General features: G+C 41.1%; 1 protein-coding gene across 4 annotated transcripts in view; it reads right to left on the reverse strand.

Moving 5' to 3' along the window:
* Window positions 1-20451, reverse strand: part of LOC119911850 (RNA-binding protein with multiple splicing-like) — a 35027-nt gene that overhangs the window by 10738 nt on the left and 3838 nt on the right. For 2 of the 4 annotated variants that reach the window (XM_038730815.1, XM_038730814.1), the window contains exons 2-6: window positions 11065-11142; window positions 10273-10311; window positions 7092-7154; window positions 3998-4148; window positions 1728-1855 (exon numbers count right to left, since the gene is read on the reverse strand). In XM_038730815.1, coding sequence (XP_038586743.1) covers window positions 1728-1855; window positions 3998-4148; window positions 7092-7154; window positions 10273-10311; window positions 11065-11142 — 459 coding nt within the window. The remainder of the gene's footprint in view (window positions 1-1727; window positions 1856-3997; window positions 4149-7091; window positions 7155-10272; window positions 10312-11064; window positions 11143-20451) is intronic. The other 2 variants (XM_038730817.1, XM_038730816.1) reach the window with 1 other exon arrangement.

Here is a 20451-nt window from a genome sequence, read left to right on the forward strand (position 1 = left end):
TACGTTTACTGCAAAAGGTTATCCATCACTAATTGTCTCCTTTGTTTTATATTTCCACACGACTCGTACACAACAGAAGGACTTTTTCTGAGATCAGCCTGGTCGATAACAATTACTGGCAAAGCTAAGAACATGACTGTACTCTCACTAGAAAGGATGACAGCAGCTGATTTACCAGGGAGCCAGAATTCTGGGCTCACGTTAACGTAAATTAGATTTGGCCATTTGCCTTGTGCGTGCGCCATATTTATATACCTATCTTTATGTCTTACATCAGATTCTGCTCTAGGTCAGAAGAAGAGATGCTAACTTTACCCACAACCCCCCACTGAAATCACAAAGCCACATTCTCTTTGTGTGTGTCGGTGTGTGCTCACATATCCAGCGCATGTGGAAAAATGCCAGCTAGGCAGATTCAACCTGCACTCATTTCAAATTCTGACTTCATATGAGCTTCAGCTTTGGTGTCTTTGCTAGGAGCCTTTATGCTTAAATAACCTTAGCATCTGCATTGTATATGAAAATATGCTCTATATGCTCCCTAGCAGAGACAAACTATTTTTAAATAACTCTGATACTGAAACAATTTGAGATTTAAATACAGCAAATTAGTGAGAAATCATAGCAAGCTTCACAAAAAAAATAAAAAATAAAAAATAAAATATCAACAAACAAAAATTCAGAAGGAGTATGTCTAATACTCAGGTCTTATGAGGGTCAGCCAGCACCAAACGGGCTCCATGAGAAGAATTTCAAGAGATCAATAATGCACTCTTTTGCGAACTCACAGTGGAGCTGTGCAGATTAGAAGACCTCAATAAACTGGAGCACGGTTGGTTGAAAGAAAGGGATTTAATTAATGAAGCAGGTGATGGTCAAATGATGACGCAAACCTTTCAAATCACTGAAGCTTCAGTTGAACGGATGATGGCACTAATTGGGATAAATAAAGTGACGTGATAGGAGTTGTTATTGATTCACGAAAATTCAACTTTTAAATAGGTCTTTCCTCGGAGAACATTACTTTTACTTACTTTTTTATATTTTTCCTACTTGGAGCACTTAAAAGTCAGTCAAACACATGGTTGCCTTTCTTGTGTCTCTACATGCAGGGTTTAAGGGTATAGTGAACAGTGAGATTACAGTTTGATTCCTGGAAGTTAATGGGATCAGGTAGTACTTCCTCTCAAGAGAAGAGTAAAACGGCATTACGCGCCTGCAAAAATGGACTACATCCTGTAAATTAAATATTTATCAAGTCACTAATTTCACTATCAACAAACACATTTGATATATCTAGTTCCTGATCCACATCCTGCTTTTAAGCAGCACAGTCATGGCAGATGAACCTGACTATTAGCATATCAGAAATACGCAGTGATTTGAACAAAGAACTGAACCAAGGATTCAACGTCAGTTCAAACTACATGCAGAGACATTAAAAAAGCCTACATGAGTTTGTCTGACTGTACAAAAAAACATAGGAACATTCTCATATCCAAACTATCCCCCTGATAAAACAAGTTTAATCTGTTCAAGTAGAGATGGAAGCTAATCAGTAGATCTGTAAATCTGCAAATGGGTGCTGTGTGTGCGCATCTGCGGTATGGAGCAGGGAGTGATTTCAGGGCTGACGGCAGCAGCTGTTTGTGGTGGTGGGCTCAGGAAGAGGTGGGGGGCAGTGATCGAGGCGGTGGGGGAAAGACGGGGGTGGGTTTGCAGGTTACCTGAGCGTGGAGCGAGGAGGGGTAGGTGAAAGCGGGTGGGAGGGCCGGCGACAGCTCCGCCGGGTACAGTGGGTATGACGCCCACACATCTGGGCTGCTGGGATATAGAGCAGGCACTGTGAGCTCATCTGTGGAAAGAAGAAGAGGAGGAGTGGAGTGAGGAGAGTGGCCAGTGGATGGGTGGGTGGCTAGAGAGACAGGGTGGAGGTGGCGGCGGTGGAGGTGGTCGTGGAGGTGCATTACAGGTGAGTATCAGTAACTGACCATTTGCTAGACCTGTCCCTCAAACAAGCAACTGTTTTAGCAACCGTAACTAGGCGTGGCAAACCTTGAATTCATCAACATGCCAAAGCGGTACACTTTGGGCTGTAGTAAGAGTGATAATACTTGGCAGATTATTATCGAGTTTGGAGGAGGTGTTACACTGAAAAAACGCCACATTCTAGCATATCCACTGTGAAGTATGTTCCTACTGTGTCCTGGATGCTATCCAAGTTTAGGAGAAGCTTTGTAGCCTTCTGCTTTTTCTTATACCAGCCAACATTACCAGAGGTAGCTTCACTTTTGCCAAACATACTGTTTATTTCTCATCCTAATGGCCTTTTCTCTTTAAGTTTGAAGTTTGAAGGTATGTAAGCTAAGCAGCCATAAAGGACAATGTCAGAATGACACAGTCTGATCTTACATTGTTTTCTTGTCATAATTATGAGACTAAAACTATCTAGCTCAACACTGTTCAATACATGCCACAGTATTTAGCACAGTGTCTTGTAAGAAACTAGTATGTAGCATAAAACATGTATATTAAAGACCCCTTTTACAAGATTGTCATTTTGAAACGAGTGAACTGGTAGAGCCACTAAGTCAGTCATAGATGTTCAACTCATGAAACTTATGTTAGCACGATTGGCTAGTTAGCTACAGCTGTGTCATTTCAGGCTGTTAATTTTTTTCTTGTAAGTAAATTTTGTCTGAAGAATTTTTTTTTTTCCCATCCCAAAGTTAACCAAGCCTGCTAGTTAGTGCAAGCTTATAAATTAGTATAATGGATGAAATGTACATTCACCAGCAAACTGAGTTTGGAAAATAATCTAATTCATGTCTACATCACCCTCTTGTCCAAATATAGGCACTAAAAGCTTAACAGGTGTAGCAACAATCACTACAGGGGCAGGGCTTAGCATACAGCCAGTGATACTCCCCTAAAATTGGTAAAGCTGACTTGATTAAGGATAAATATGATGATTTGCTCATTGAATAGAGTGTAAAGTGACAGTGAAAAAAGAGCATAAGTGCATAAGTGAAGAGATAGGTGATGAGGTGCAGAGTGGTATAGAGTAACTGCACATAAAAACACAGAATCAGATTCAATCAGATCAATTTTAAGGAGCATTTTGCCTTGTGCTTTCTGTGTCTCCTGGTAAGTGTTTATCATAACATGATCAAGAAAATGTCTGATTTAAACATCTCTTATCAGGAAATGACAGCAATTTTGCTCCTGATGATTGCATCATGGTTTCATTAATCGTTTCCTTCCATTTTCCACCAGGGCCCCAAGCACACACCCTTTCTCTGGCAAAAAAAGAGATCCAAGATAAGAGCAGTTTGGTCATTAAGGAAGTATGTACGACCACAGCTGGCCTATGTTCAACTACCAATGGCTGATTCTTGCAGAATCCTTAACTCCTTAGAAAAATATTTACCTAAATGGGGGGGGGGGACGACACACTACAGAGCTGCATTAGCAAATTCCATACACGCCTGGTACTCAAAGGCCTTGAGTCAAAATAATTAGAGCAACAGCTAACAGTGAACATGTACCGTTTATGAATCAGTAATCTATCAGGGGGCATGTGTAATAAAGGGTTTAGAGCTCTAATCAGGTTAACCCATTATGACAGAAGTGCACAGAATCTGATTTCAAAGAAACATTTTGCAAGAATAGTTGGGGAGGATCCATTTTTGGTTACAGATTACTAAGAAAAATGGCATTAATTAACCTCTTTCCACAGAATGACAAGGTTTCAGTGAAGAACACACACAACACCATTAAAAGTCTACTTTAAAGTGATTAGCAGCCTCAAGTAAACCTCCATTTTTCACATATAGTCACAGCTGAAGCACAAACACTCCTCTACTAATGACAACAAATCCTAAAAGGGAAACAGCTGTCCAGACACCTCAAACAAGAGCAAGTAACGGCGGAAGGAAGCAGCAACACAGACAAAAAGTAGCTCAGGGACAGACGGACGAACGGTCTGAGGACTCACATGGGTCTCTGCCAATGAACTGTGGCCCAGGACTCTGCTGGGAGGGAGGGGGGTTGGGGGTGCCAACCAGCTTGTTCTTAGCCATCTTGGTGTTGGCCTTGGCGAACTCCAGCCGCAGGGTCTGGGGGATCTCTGGATCAAACCGGACCCCCTGAGATCAAACAGAAAGATGTGTCAGCAAAAATATTGTTTCCTAGAATGTTTGTATCCATTCTCTTGGCATATAATAGTTTGAGTAATTCATCAAAACCTCAAAAAATAAAATAAAATAACTTTGACTTTAACTCAATTTGCAAACCTATAAATAAATAGGCATCGTCACTGACACAACAGTATGGTAAGGCAATGTGATGGCATCAAAAAATTATTTCAAATGCCTATGAATTTCACCTCAATATGTCAACAAACCAAAAATACCTTAGTCCCCAGAGGGTTAACTTTGCCATATGTGACCATTAATAGTGACCATTTTTACACTTGTTAAAGCACTTTGTAACTTGTTTTTGAAAAGTGTTCTACAAATAAGGATTATTATTATTATTATAATAATAGTGGCAAAATATCTACTTGGCTTAAGATATAAATTTGTAGATATCCATGATTATCATGCATTCTTTAACACTGGGTATTCCAAGTCACGTATTTGAAGCCTTCAGCATGTTTCAGTTGTTACATATGCGGATAACATTTGAGTATTAGCTTATCTCCTTCAAGAAGTAGTAACATATTTTTCCCCCCACATATTGCTCCAGGCCACAATGTGATAACTTGTTCACAGGTTGTTTATAGAGTTCTTAGATATCCCTTGTTTTCCTGGAAGGTTGCTCAAAGTCAGCTCCTTGGGAGGTCTTTGTTGACCGAGATTAGGCTTCACCACATGATGACTCCTAATGATGTTACACATTTGAACAGTAATACTTTGCTTTAGCAACAGTGCCTGAAAAGACCTGACAAAATACATTTTTTTGTTCACTACTGAAGTGTACTGAGTTAGTATCATGCCTGTCTTCCACTTTTGCATGCTCAGCCTTGTTGTGTGTTGTTTAGATGTCCAATGGGACCTGGCTGATATCTGTCACTTGGTATACGTTTCATCTTTCAGCATTTTACGACTGAATTTCCTGCCCAATTCCTGGCTATGAGAGGGCATTTTCAGTTGCTTAGACTTTGCAGCCTGCTGTAAATGGCTCAATGTGGATTAGAGCTTATACTGGTTGTGATGACGGGTGACACCTGCAATTGGAAAAAAAAAAATCAGAAGCTGATGACACAAACCTGGCTAGCGCATGATGTAATTTACACCACATGCAGACAACCCACAAGGCCCTCGCTGTGCTCCCTACTGAACTCTGTAACTGTAACTGAATATCGTGACATCAAATCCACCACTCGCCATGACATACTGCAAGCATCACTGCTTAAAGTGAGCTAAAAATCCAGGCAAATTCTTGAGATGCCAATGCTAAAAGCCTTCCGACATACCGGTGCTCATGACGACCCAAGTAAAGGATGTTTTTTCTGTGTTTGAGTTTGATCAACATCAAAAACCTCCACATGTGCAGCAGTCCGAATCATTTTTCTTCTCAATTACTTTTGCCGGAGGAAAAATAAGGAATGTGATAAAAACAAAGGTCTTCTTCATCCACAAACAAAGCAGGTATTTGTTTGCCTTCCGTGGAAGCAACAAGGCCATGAAGAAATTCACCAGCGACCATAAGCACCCTCCAATTAACCTCTTTTGATTGTGTGCAAAAGACACACAGGAAAACACGGAAGGTCAGATCAATGGAGGAGAAAAGCAGTCAAGAGTAAAGTGTTCTGTGAAGCAAAGGGGCGCGAAGCTGCGAGGGTCGTCCCTGCAGGCTCGGGCAAAGCTGAGCCGAAACAAGCGAGGGATGACTCTTCTCATGAAGGGGAGGGAATTAACTAGGATTGCCTTGGCTCAGTGCACTCGAAGCTTCTGCCAGTCGAGGCTGCAGAGGTATAATAAGGTACATGGATATAATGAGGCCTGAGCACATCTGAGTTTGAACTGCGTCGAGTCGCAAATTTGTTTTTCTAGCTTCTTAGCACTTCTTTTGCACTTCTCTGAATGTGTTGTTTTTGGTGATGATTGTAATTGTTGCAATGGCGCTGCTTGAATCAAGTGTTTTTTAAAAGCTATATCTGCTCATAGTTTAGAGGGAAAATAACAGAATGACTATGATGGGAAACAAATCCCCTCCTTCCCTCTCCGTCTTTGCCGTATTTCAATATGCAGATAGATGTTTGCAAAATCTGGTTTATCTCCATATATGACCCCCGGGAAGCAGCTTTCCCAGAAAAACAAGAGCACTGTTCAACTCTCAGCCCCACTGAGTGATTCTATGGAAACAGCCTGACTATTGTTGGCTCATAATAAGATGATAATTTTTATCCTTTCTACAACTCTCTGCTCTGCCTTTGATGCGCACCGATATCTCAACATCTGAAAGTCGACGGGCCCACTTTAGGAGGATGATAAAACTGATCTTATTCTGTGACAAAGGGATCAACAAAAACTTAAGAAGCAAGAGAAGGGGTGGTGTACATCTAGACAGGTTTACAAACAAAATGGGAAACTAAAGCTGTGTGAGAGCTGGTGTTCATTACCATCTATCTATACTTGGTTTCAAGAGAGCAGAAAAAAACCCTGTGAGGATGAGCTCGGTTTCATATTTGAGTCTGCCTCATCAAGGCTTTCTACTGAGCTACATTCTGAAATAAGTGAGATTAAAATTAAACCCTAGATCAATATCTTCTATTTATACATGGAAGAAGAGCTCATTTTCCTCCTGACCTTGCAGGATCAATGGCAACGCTTTAAGAAAAAAGCTTTATTTACTCAAACAGAAACATTAAGACATACAGTATTTAGAGCAGACTTGACATGTTTGCCATCACTGCCTTTTCTGGCTTTTTCTGCACGTGATAGAAAATGTAGGAATGTCTGGATTTCCTTGATAAATTAAATGCATTTGCACGGAAAGCAGAGAGAAGCGATTCAAAATCATCACAAGATAGCCAAGCGCCGAGCTGGTTCTTGAGAGGAGCACAAAGAGGGCATGACACTTACGTTCAAGGCATTCTTAGCAGCCTCCGCCTCTGATCGACTGTCAAAGCTGACAAACCCCACTGGCTGGGGAGACAAGAAGACAGAACAAAAGAAAGAAACATGGTTTAAGGCAGAAAACTGAGTCGGCGTTTCTGTCTGAGTGACATAGACATGTTGTTCTTTTTTTCTTTTCTTTTTTTTTTTCATGCCCAACCCCCACTTTCTGTCTCCCTCTCTCTTGCCCTGTTTATAAAACTGCGGCGACAGAGAGGGAGAGAGAGAGAGATATGGAGGCTGGACGCTTACATTGTACAAGGAGAGTTCATCATTCTGCTCCCCTATGCCCAAATACGGGCAATGTGAGAGCTAGAAAGTGCATGTAAGAGTGAGTGTGAGAGAGGCGGGTGGGGTGGGGGCTAAAAAAGGATAAGAGATAGAGAGAGAAAAAAGGGGGTTGTCTTGAAATGAGAATTTAGAGGTTAAAGGTGAGGGTTTAAAATGAAAGAAAGTGAGGCGAAAGGTGGAAACAGTTTTTGAGACCTCCTCGAACAGGCCTGTCATTGCAGAACCATGCAATATATCACATGTATTTCATCTGGTGCTTGCTTAATATTCTGGTGACATCACTCTAGAGTCTGTGCCCACAATAGTAAAGGTGAGAAAAATCACAGGGAGGCAGGTTTGGTTGTCAGACTTCTAACTGCTGTTGCAGATATGAACAAAGAATATAGAGTATATGTGAGTGTGGATTGGGACGTTGGGGTGGAGAGGTGGGGGTAAGGAGAAAACGAAATCTCTAAACATGTTGCTCCCATGGGGTCGCCCTGCAGCGTGTGATCTGGAAAAGCAGTGTAGGGTTATGGGAATTTTGAACAAGTAGAGAGGGAGGAGGAGGAGGAGGAGGAGGAGGAGGAGGAGGAGGAAGGGGAAAAAGAAAAGAAGAAACACGAAAAAAAGAAAGAGGGACAAAGTGAAGACGTCAGGAGAAGGAAGCGTAACAGGAATATAAATAGAAAAGGTCTGAGATCTGGCTCTTGCTATATATGGAGATGGCTGTGTGTTCTCGGACTGGAAGGGAGAGGGAGATCGATCGATTTACGTAGCCATTGTCATTAGTCGGGAGGAGAGTCACTCAAAACAAAGACAAGCCTGAGGAATGTTGTACAGCACTGAACATAAGTATCACTTGACATTTGTCCTGAGGAAGATGTCAATTAAGAAAGTCTGAGGCAAGGTGGGGAGGTGCAAAGAGAGGCCCAAGTGCACAAAGAGTCTCACTTATTCATTAAAGAGCAACACCCGCACAGACCACCTTTTCTAGATTAGGTCATCTAGAGGTTGGGTTAAGTGAAGGCCAATTTATTTCATCAACATTATAAAATAAGCAAGTATTTTGATGATCATTTCATTATTTTCTGAACACCAGGCTCAAAAGCAGTACTTTATGGCCTGTTTGGAAGAACATTTAAAGCCCTTTTGACCCACACCCAGCAGTGATGCTGGTGGGTGTGCTCTGTTGCACCTGTACATCACAGCAGCAAGGTGAGTGGGATAAATGTAGTGTTTTTCAACTGTCCACTAAAGTGCTTGTTTTTGCCACCGACAGGCTCAGATTGTTATGACAAGTGTCTGACAACATTGTGGATTCCGACAGAGACAGACCTTTTACTTAAAGAGTAAGATCCTTTTTGTTTAACCAAAAACAGTCACTATTTTGCAAATAGCGGAGTCTGTTTATGCAAATATAGTGCAAAGCACTATATTTGCATAAACAGACTCCGCTGATACAAACAGTAATTTTACCTCGCAGAACATGGACGATGCTGGTCTACCGCTGCCTCAGTCGCTGAGTTTGTTTGTGTTACTGTGTGAATTTGTTGTTTTTGTGTGACACCCAAATAACACAAACTAACTAACCGACCGAGGCAGCGGTAGACCAGAGAGGTAAAATTACTATTTTTGTCAAGCGTGTCTTGTGGCTTTGATGAGATCGATACAGCATTTGTAACGTTTAGCATTTGTTTCTGGTTAAACAAAAAAGAAATCTTACAATTTAAAAATAAAGGTCTACCTCTGTAGGAATCCTTTCCACAATGTTGTCAGACATTTACAATAACAATCTGAGCCTGTCAGTGGCAAAAACAAGCACTTTAGCACGCTCACTCAATACCGGACCAATTAAAAAAAAAATGTTGTTCCAATTAGTCATACACAGACACAAAAATATGGGAAAATTGGGTCCAGGTTGAAAAATATTGAAGTTAAGTCACCGGAGGTCAACAAAAAAAAAAATCATCTTGGGCATTTTTTTTTGTATTTTCTGACATTTTATAGACCACACAATAAATCTTCTGATCGAGTAAAGAATTAGCAGACTAATTGATAAAAATGCTCATTAGTTGCAGTCCTAAACTGTACCTAAATGTATGAAAATATAAAAAGTAAATTAGAATAGTTGCTAATTGCCTTTTGAAAGGTTTTGACTGCATGCAACCACAATGAAACAGAAAAGGAAAATCCCAAACCATGCAAAAGGATTTTACTTGTTCTGAAGAGGTTTTACTAGCAAAAAAAAAGCATTCCTTTGTTCTTAGTTTTAGAGGTATTATAATTATACTTAGCACACTCGATCTGAATCGCTCTAAACCCTTCTAATGAGCATGTCATGTCTTTATGGGAAACAGTGTAATGTGGCAATAAGTACACTGACGTGAAGCTAAATTGCTTAACTCTGGATGTGGACACCTGCCAGCTGAGCTAATTTTCAGTCCTGCGCCCCTGGAGGCAAAACTCAACCGTCAGTACTGCTCTTGTCAAAACGCTCGCTTTGACACCTCAAAATTCTTTTCCTGTCTCCCTTCCCATCCTCGCACATCCCACCGGAGTTGACTGTCTGTGACTACAAGCATACTATCCAACTGCCAAAGGCAAGTTAGTGCAACACTTTTTCCCTCCCCTCCCCTTAATAATCCCCCCCCCCCAGATTCCAGGTACCTGACAAAGAGTGCTAATCCTTCATACTCAACAAGCCGATAACAGCAAGAGGGGAAAAAACAGGACAAAGACGAGAGAAAGAAATTAAAGGTGTTGATGAGCGAGAAATGTAATGCAAACAGTAACCGCATGGTCAGGACTGACTGATGCCTTCATTCATTAGTTTCTTTGTACAGAAACACAGCACAGAGTGTGTCTTGTAACATACCTGTTTGGAAGTGAGCTTTATCAAGGAACCTTCATAGCCCTGAAACAAAGAAGGAGCAAAAGGTGTCCGTTAACAAAGACAAAAGCTTTAATTTTATGTAAAGATATTTCAGTGATTCTAATGAGCAAAATGTAGCAAAACATTTGTGTGCCAAAATATTGCATAAAAGTACTTGCATTCAGTAAAATGTTCTATATTTTTGCATTACTGCCTAAGCATGGCTATTTCACGAGTCAAAGAGCTCTTATGAAGACCATATGGACTGGCTATTGTGGCCTACCTGATTAATGGAGATTTACTGCTTTCAATGTTCAGGACATAAACCATTTACTCAGAGTACATACCATGAACATTATCTAAAGGGGAGAGATTAGATGCATAGCAATTGTCCCATTATTCACTTTGACTGTGCTGCTGCTGCACCATTATAGTGCATTATTCAAGGGCGACCATTCAAAAGGCTTGCAAGATCTACATGCATTCACCTGAACTAAACCCTAGGTGAAGCTAATAGACTTGTTTTTGCATTGCAGGCAGCGAGCCATTTTCCATGACACACACATCACACACACACACACACACACACACACACACACACACACACACACACACACACACTTCCTGTGGATCAAGATGTGATTGAACCTTGGCTTTAGGAACACAGACACTTGAACCTCGCGGGAGAGTTTCCATTGCCGTTTATTTCATCACCATTAATGGAGGTCCCATTGACTGCTGGAAAGAAAAGCTGCTAAGAATAGCAGCCCATCCATTTAAAACATACAAACATACCTTAAATGGTCTGAACAGGAGATAGAGCTCCCGCGGCTTAATATCCAGTGGTAGCCCACTGACAAATAGTGTTCGGACCTGAGGAAGACAAGAAAGAGATCATGTATTTTTCATTAACCGCCGTGAGTTATAAATAGCTACCTTTACAAACCTGACAGTAACAGATGAGGTTATGAGAAAAAGGAGACTGAACGTGAGTTAAACATTTCTCACTGATAGGGATGTCTTTCAGTTCAGCAAACACACACTCACACACTCACACACCTTTCTACAATAAGTGTATTGTGTTCTTCTGTGTAATCTACAGCTTGCTGTGTTTTACGGCAATCCTCACTCGCAGCTGTAGCCTCTGTTTTACATTTGAACTTTTCAACTTGAAACTTGAGCTGGCATTGCTGGGGAATTACAATGTATGTGTTAGCAAAGAGAGACAAAGGAAAATCTAATTGTCGTCGTCCATACTGAATCAGAGAAGGTGGAAAACCACAGGCGGAGTAACATGAGCCACTCCAAATGGGCTTTCAGGCAAAGTAGTTGTTGCTATCATTACGTGTGTTTATAGAGAAGAAAATGAATGCAGTGTGATCGCCCTTGGTGTGCTGCAGGTAAAGTTTAGGTTTGTCAAAAAGACATTTTACGCGCCTACATTTTTAGTGAGCAAATCTTTTCTGCTATTAAATGATCTACTGTTACTTCTACTAAAGCCAACATTTTAAACTGCATATGTTGCCTACAACCTCAATGAAAACCCTGAGAGATGAAAAAACGTGATTAAAGAAGATTGATGACATTGGGGAGTAAGAGATACAAGGCAGCCGAGAAAAGAGACAAACTTGAAATATTGCTTTAAAAACTATGGAGATGCCCAACATATTTACTGTGCAGTTGCATTTGAGCGGTATATATATTAAGGGCTGCCTGCCACTCAAATGACAAACATAACTGTCTAATTAGAATAGCAGAGGTGCTAATACAGAAAATGTTTTTATAAACAACAAGAAATAGAAACTGATGATTTAAAAAACAAAACAGGTATAGTAAAATACAGACTGTGCTGCACCAAAAGGGTCTAAATATTATATTATTATATAAGGACAAAAATTTGTTGATACAATATGAAGCTGGAGCCAGCAGCCAGTTAGCTTAGCTTAGCAAAAGACTGGAAAAATGGAAACAGCTAGCCTGATTCTGTGAACAAAATCTAGCTACCAGCACCTGTAAAGCTCACGGTATATGTTGTTTTTTTAATCTGTACAAAACAGAAGTGTATTATAGACATGTTGCAGTGTTAAAGCTTAATTTAATTTATTCATTCATATTTTATTTTATGCTAACCTAAGCTAACACACAGATATGAGTGTGGTATTGATCTTCTCATCTAACTTTCAGCAACAAAACTAATAAGGGTTATTCCCAAAATTCCTGTTCCAATTCCATCAAGAATTGGAATAAGAACAGGAATTTTCTATATATTCTAAATGACAACCTGGCATGGGGCTTGGGGTTACAAGACTGTGAGTACTTGTAGGGCACACAGATACTGTGTGACTAAGTAAATTGGCCAAAGCTGTTAACATCCTTCATTTTTGCATATTATCCCTCCTTAAACACTTTCAGCAACCTGGCTGCCATGTCTGAAAAGGCTTGTGTGAACAGCAGTAGTTCTTTCAACATATGCAGACACATTAACACCAACTGCAACATTTAGTCTACACAAACGTAGCAGCGCTACAAGACACTGGTGGTGAGACGTCCTGTCACAGCTCATGAATGCAGATCTGGTTACATTTTGGAGCTAATGAAACAGTAAAATTCTATTTGTTACATGTAATTCTAGATGCGTCTGTCCTTAATAAAGGGTTGTTAACACAGGTATTTCTTATAAACCACAACATGTGTCTTCTACTAACACACAGCAGCCTTGTTTTTTTCCATTTAACCTCTCCTAAGCTTTAAAAAAAAACTTCATTTTTTAAATAAAGTGGTACTGAGATAACTGGGGCAGACATGAAATGATAAAAATTTTTTTTAGACAATTTAATTATCTAAACAGGCACTAACACACACACACACACACACACACACACACACACCTCATACTTGGAATTATCGCCTAATTTGAGTTGGCTTGGTTCAAGAAAATTACTGCTTTAATGCACAAGAAGTATCAAAATCTAACAATACACTGTGTGCATCATCCCGACTTCCAACAACTCTACCGTACACGCCCACATCAATACTGTGATAGTGGATTTGGATGTGTAATTTAATTATTTATTCAATATTCTGATTCTATTTAAGGCTGAATTTAGAATAAACCCGTAGGTATGCAATTACACAGAGTAGATTCAAAGCTCCCAGATTCATTAGATAGTAGATTCACAACTCAGGGGACAAAGGAACTGCTGAACTAACACTACACCTCATTCCCACATGTAACCTGATACGCACCACTGATGCCAAAGGCAGAGCAACACACAAACAAAGGAGCTTAGCAACTGGGGGGAGCAATAGCTGGAGAGTGCCAAACCAGCCATCCATCCAAAAAAATCTCACCTTCACCACCTTATCGTATCTTATCTTATCTGAGTCAAGCTGAACCCTGCAGGGCCGTCACTGGGCTCTGTCTCTGGCAGTTCTGTTTAAAAAACACTCTGATAGAGGGCCTCCTTATGTGGAGTTACATGGGAATAAAGAGAACACGATGGTATCAATCAGACACGAGCAAGGGCAGCCACTGACAGGTGTTGAAGCTGATAAAACTAATAGTGTGGCGGTAAAAACTGCAGTAGTGGTGAAACTAAAAATCCAAAACGCTTTTTTTGGAGTAGACACCCAAGTCACAAACACTGGCACCAATGCTGTACATCTGAAGCATCTGTCAGCGACTGGCTTTGTTTTCATTCTCGTTTTCTGTTTCAGTAAAACATCTTGTTAAATCTGCACACGACTACAAATATATGCCACAACAACACCAGAGTTACTCGCTGCTGCTATGATGGATTTATATTCCACTTATATATCCACTTTACGTGGACTAAAGACAAAACTGGACATCGGACTCACTATATAGCAAATATACTGGCTCTGACCAGTAGGATTACAGTAATAATATATAGGTAGGTATTATCATCATGTAAATATGGGTATTTTTGCACTCCAAAGCACTCCTCAATCTGTACCTTAAAACAGGAGGCTGGTGCACATCCTAAGAAAATATTTGTCATCTAACTCTTATCTGAGATCCAATCTTTGATTTAGCTCTTATCTGGAATCATGAGGCTAATAAGACACTTGAGAGCTGGATATGCTGCACGAGTTAAGACAAACACGCACAACAATGAGTCCTCTACACCCTCGGAACAATGGGACATTCTTGGCTGTGTCGAACCTCATTCCTGAGACTTCCTGACGTCAGCTGTTGTGATATATGATCGGTTCGCCGTGCGTCTGGTGTGGAGCAGACTGCACACGCTGGATATGGGATCATTCACAGGCAAATATGTCAAAAGCTCCCTCTCTCTCTCTCTCTCTCTCTCTCCCTCCCTCCCTCCCTCTCCCGCAGACGTCTGCTGTTGATTACAGTATCACTCTTTATTTATGTTGCTTTGAGACAAGCTCGAAAAGGCGGAGAGCAGTAAACGCGCTGCCAACAGGTAAAGTGAGACATCAAAGTTTCATGATGTGGTAAACTGAACGTCAAGCCATTGGTAGAGCAGATTCGTAAAAAGCAAACATATTCCGTCTTCCACTGTTTAATTGGATTTCAGATGCAATGTTTAATTGATTCCTCGTGAGTCCCATACATACATTTCCATAGTGCTAAGTGGCCTGGTACCGGCCTTTGAATCCTTGACCGTTTATGGCGTGCTCACACACCAACAAGCGGGCAGTCTTCGATAAAAAACAGCAGTCCCTACCTACCACAAGCCAGCTGAGTACTTCACAGCCGGCTACCAGCGCAGTTCCCTGGCAACGCCTCAGTGGAGCACAGCAGAGTGTGGAGCCCCGGGCCAAAAACATCAGATCCTATTAAGGCCACTTCTGCAGCAAGTCCCAGGGGATCAATGTACCTCTAATCAGAGATCCTTGACTCCACAAGCCCTGGATGAGGTCATCACCTTATTGATACTCTATCACGGCACCTTGTAGGTTTGCCGGTGCCACCCTAAGGCTGGAGAAGGAGGGCTGAGAGGTCTGCGCTCACAACAACATTCAACAACTTAATGTTAAAGGATAACTCTGGTTAAGATTGTTTTTTGTGTCTAAAAGTAATTTCTGAGATCTGGGAATTAGGGCTGCAACTAACATCAATGAATCTTCATTATTCTTCTCAATGAATTTAATCTTTGTTAATTAAATGTCAGAAAACAGTAAAAAATGCCGTCATTGTTATTATTCCTGGTTTTACCAAATCCAAAACCCTAAAATTTTCAGTTTACTGCCGTATATGACTGAGAAAAGCAGCAAGTATTCACACTGGAGAGGCTGGAACCGGAGAATGGAAGTCTTGTTTGGCTTTTTACAATGGACAATTTGATGATGATTTTATTGTCCCCCTTGGTTTCACCTCCAAATAAGTTTGGCTAACCTGTAAGTTGGTTCCACACCCGTCCGATCCCATATGTACAATGTGAGTATAATGTTTCAACCCTGTCTGATCGTCTGACTGCTTGTGTTTCTTGCCCGGCCTGACTTGTTCAGTGATGTTGATGTGTTCTGCAATCTCTGAAATCTTTGTGAGCACGATACTACTGATGCAAACAATGGCCAGAACAAAACGATCCTTTAAATGAGCCAGATTAATGAGCAAAATAGCAAAAAGGATGATACATGTAGTATTGAGTTAATACATCTGGTGCTAACAATATCAGCTACAGAATGGTGTTTTGTTCTAGCTTTACTAATGAAATGTCATGGAAAGGAAAAAATTTACTTAGGCCCTGAAACCAAAAGACCAAACAGCATTTCCGCTATCTAATATGATGACACTTTAATTAACAAAGCCAAAATTGACACCACAACTGCTTGATAGCCTGGAGCATTTAAAGTATCTTAACATTTCTCCAGCATAGGATGCAATTTCCCAGCCATTACAAAAGCTTTTTGATTTTTATAATTAAAAGGCCAAGCAACTTATTCATGTGTAATTTCTATTCAGCTTGCGTTGTAGACTTGTTACACCTATTGCCTGAAATGACTCATTATACTCTGTGTGACTTTCTCAGATATTTGCTCTGACTTTAATTGAGTGCTTTTTTGACCGTTCATTTCTGGCTGAAATGAGGGACACGACCTTGGTGCAATGTGAGATGATTACTATGTGTTTCTCTCTCCTTCCCTGTGTGTGTGTGTGTGTGTGTGTGTGTGTGTGCCAAGTTAATAGATAGAGGTCCTTCGAGCCAGATGTGGCAGGACACAGCTCTAACCTTGAAGCCTTGACAGAGAGGGTACAGTGGCCTATTGTAGCGCGGGTGAGCATGAAACAATGTTGCGATTACCTGCATATGAAATGAAAAACGCTCAGAAGAAGTCTTTCATTGCACACCCACACTAGTTGCTTACAAATCCACACATAAGTCTTGGTTCACTATGACCGAGCTAGAATCAAAGCCTACCCATAAGCCCGTGTGAGCTCAGGGCAAGTTAAGTTTTCTTGCATCAGTTGAGCGCTGCGTTATTAAAAACAGTCTAACTGACAGACTCCCACACTCCTTTGCTATCTGTGTTGTCGCTGCTCTGTGTTGGCATGCGCTCTCTATCATCCTCGCGAGCTGTTTTTTTCCCCCCTTCATCTTCCATGTCGGAGAACGTGGAGAGTATGAGACTGCAGGCCCGAGAAGTGTCAAACAACCATAAATGGATGACTCTGTTTGTCTGTTAATCGCCAGGGTTCGGCAGGTCAAGTTTCACATTCAGGGTCAGAGGTCACAGGTTAGGCCCCGGTTATTGAGTAGGTTGGGGGGGGGGGTTAACTGGGAGGTTGAGCACACTCCAAGTGTAACGACTGAGCTCAGAGAAGACAGTTTCTTTGTTTTTCGCTCTCTCTTTCTCCCACAAGTGCTTTCAACCAACACTTACACCTCAGTAAGGGCCTGCAAATGTTCCAACAGGTTAACCTTTAAAAGACATTCAAAACAAATGACCTAGGAAAAGCAAGGAAGTGCCCGCTTCACTGCCTTTTTCCTTCTCTTGCTCTTTTCTTCCTCTCTCCATAACAGTTTCCCGCCTTTTAAATCTAACCTGGAAAAGAATACTCTCAATAGCACATTTGCGCTTTTTCCTTCTTATCAACCATTTTTGACTGCAACGAAAAGGCCTTATGGTGTCATTTGGGTGACGTGTGGAGGAGAAGAGCGACTTATTCGCAGATTGTCAGCTACACATCAGTTTGACTCCTTGGCTGTCGGCTTAGAGTTCATCACAATCTTTCATACTCGTTTGCTCTCTTCTTCCTTTCTCTTCTCTGATGAGTCTCGATGAATGGACTTAACATTCCAAAACCCTCATTAACGTGAACTAATCGGCCAAGTCCGCCTCTGCCTTTCCTGCACTCCCTTTGTTGCCGCCTGCCCAAGTGGACACCTTAAACTGTTTGGTTTTGAGGTTGGGTGGGCAGAGGGTTAAAGTGTCTGGTGCAAGGCAAGACAAAAACAACAGTGGATACTCAGTCATCCTCTGCGTCTCCATGAAGTCTATTGCTAATACGTTCCCTAATTTTGAGTACAGCTGTGTTTATCAGTGACAGCACTTGAAGATCCAAAATATATGGCTGTAAATAATTATTCTTTTGGTATCAGTTTTTTTTTTTCTGTCAGAAAACTGTAAAAAAGAAAAAGAAAAAAAAAGCCCATCCCAAGTTCTTAAAGCCCAAGATGTCTTTATTGTCTATTGTCCAACCAAAGTTCCAAATCCAAATTGTCGTCAATTGTACAATTTGATTTTTGGCTTGTTGTAATTACAAATCATTCAACTTATCAATCATTTGACTGACTTTCAGCATTAAATATAATTCATTCTGTTTTAGTTAAAAAGTGAGGAATAACGCCGTCTACCGAGAGCGGAACGGATTCTTCTACCTGGCTCGCTCCTGTCATTAGGGCTCTTCCCATAAACGGTCGCTGCTCAGAGATCTCAGGGTCATGCTTCCAACGTATGGGGCCCATAAGGGATAAAAAGTTCTACTACTGGGACTAAACTGGTAAAAGGGAGAAGAATGAAAAAGAAGGGAGTGGGTGGAAAGAGAAGAAGAGTGGGAAATTATAAACAGTACCAGGGGTGGAGGGAGGGAGGGAAAGAGGGAGGAAACAGCGACAAAACAAGATAAAGAGAGGAAAGAAAAAGGGTGGGACAGACGAAACGAAGGAGAGAAGGAAACGCAGGGGAAGGGAGATAAAAGTGTAGAGAGAGAGAGGGCAGGAGAGAAGAGGGGGAGATGGATGGACGGGTTTGGAGGAAAGAAATTAGATGAATTAGAAAATGACTGACTTAAAGCGTGGGCAGAACATACAAAGGAGTGTGAAGGAGGGTTCAGAGAAGTGATACTGCACACTGTAAGGTGGATAATTATAGCTTGTGAGTTAGCAACATTAAGTGGAGGTGACAAAGCAAGCCCATAAATACAGTATGACAAAGCAAGACAAGATGGCTGACGCTGTCTAGGCACAAGCTAACACTTCCCTCACTTGTGTGGTGAATCATTAATTACAAACTAGTGTTGACAACTAAGGCCATTTAAGGAAAGCGGCGCCATATAAGAGACTCCACACTGGTGGTCAGTTTTAATAGTTTATATATAGCTGTAGACATATTTAAATATCTAGTTCAATTCTTTATCGCTGACTTTTTCTCTCTTCTTCTCACATCAGTCTGGCGGGATTCTTTGCCAGCCGTTCCTGACGCTAAGCCTTGTTGTCTTTTCAAATACCTCTTGTCGCACAGCTGACAAATGGCTAAGATAAGATGACAATTCCCCCTGTGCTTTTATAAATAAACTCCTACCTATCAGACGGGCAGATGAAGCAGGGTTTTAAAGTTTGTGTGAGCCTGTATAGAGGCTTTTTATTGTGTATATTCATGCTATGTGTTTTTTTATGCATGTGATTTTGAGAGGATTTAATAGTCTTAATCTACGGTAAATCTCTTCGACAATCCGTGAAATGCTTTGTATGCTTTCCCTTTTGCCATATCATGGCCACTTTACCCTCTAAGCTTCCCTCTGCTAACGTTTCATGTCACAGACCGTTAATATATCTGCGTGCCCTTTTCATAGATACATGCACAAGTACGGACCACACACCACCGCGGCCTCCCTCCGCTTCACCGTGCTTCTCCAGCAGCACAGCTCCCCACCTACATCTCTTCATGGAAAAGGTCACACTGGCCACATGACCTGCTATTTGAAGAGGACCTGGTGGATACCCAAAGCAGGCCAAGCACAATCCAATTACACCCCAGGGAGATATGCCGCATTTGCTGAACTCTGCTTGAGTGATATTCTGTTCCTCTTTGGCCACTTGTAAAGAACCACTTACATGTTTATGGTGAGCTGGGAAGTAGAATCAACAGATGTTTTACGAGGTTCAAATTCCTACTGCGTTTGACTGTTACATGTGGGAAAGACAGTTTTAATATGAATATGATTTCATGTAAAACAAACGTCTCATCTTGCAGAGGAAACGGTAAAAGGGGAATACTGTGTTCACTCGTTTGTAAAAGATCAGGTGCGGTTTGACGGCGGACCTCCAACGTTGCGGAGGCTGGTCAGGTCTCGACCTAATAAACACGAGTTAGCTTGAGGCAAACTGACAGCAAGGAGGTGAAAGGTCAAGCTTGGTCAGGTGACTTAGTGAGCTATGACGGCTCCATGTACTCACAACCTGTACTGCATGTCCTCACCTCTCTTCACTGTGCACTATCCATTAACACAAAATAGACCTAAAACTAACCTGAAACAAATGAATGATTATTTTTGGTCTGTAAATGTAAGAAAATTGTGAAAAATTGGCCATCTCAAATTTCCCAGAGCCTAAGGTCACATCTTGTTATTGCTTGTTTTGTCCGACCCTCAGTCCAAAACACAAAGATACAGTTTACAGAGAAAAGCAGCAAATCCTTACATTTGAGAACCAGGAAGGGGCAAAACGTTGGCACTCTTTGCTTGATAGATGACTTAGATGATTTATTTATAATTAAAATGTGGGCAGCAACTAATGAATATTGTCATTAGCGATTCATCTGATGATTATGTGCTGGATTAATTGCTTGTTCTACAAAAGGGAAAAGTGCCCATCATAATTGCCTAGTTTGTTTTTTTCCAACCACTAATCCATAAGGCAAAAGATTTTCAATTTACTCATATCATATAAAACAGAATCAATTATTTAA

This window comes from Micropterus salmoides, unplaced genomic scaffold (genome assembly GCF_014851395.1).
Source record: "Micropterus salmoides isolate LMB-PRFRI ecotype aquatic unplaced genomic scaffold, ASM1485139v1 Ms_hic_scaffold_2, whole genome shotgun sequence".
In the NCBI taxonomy this organism is placed as follows: Eukaryota; Metazoa; Chordata; class Actinopteri; order Centrarchiformes; family Centrarchidae; genus Micropterus; species Micropterus salmoides.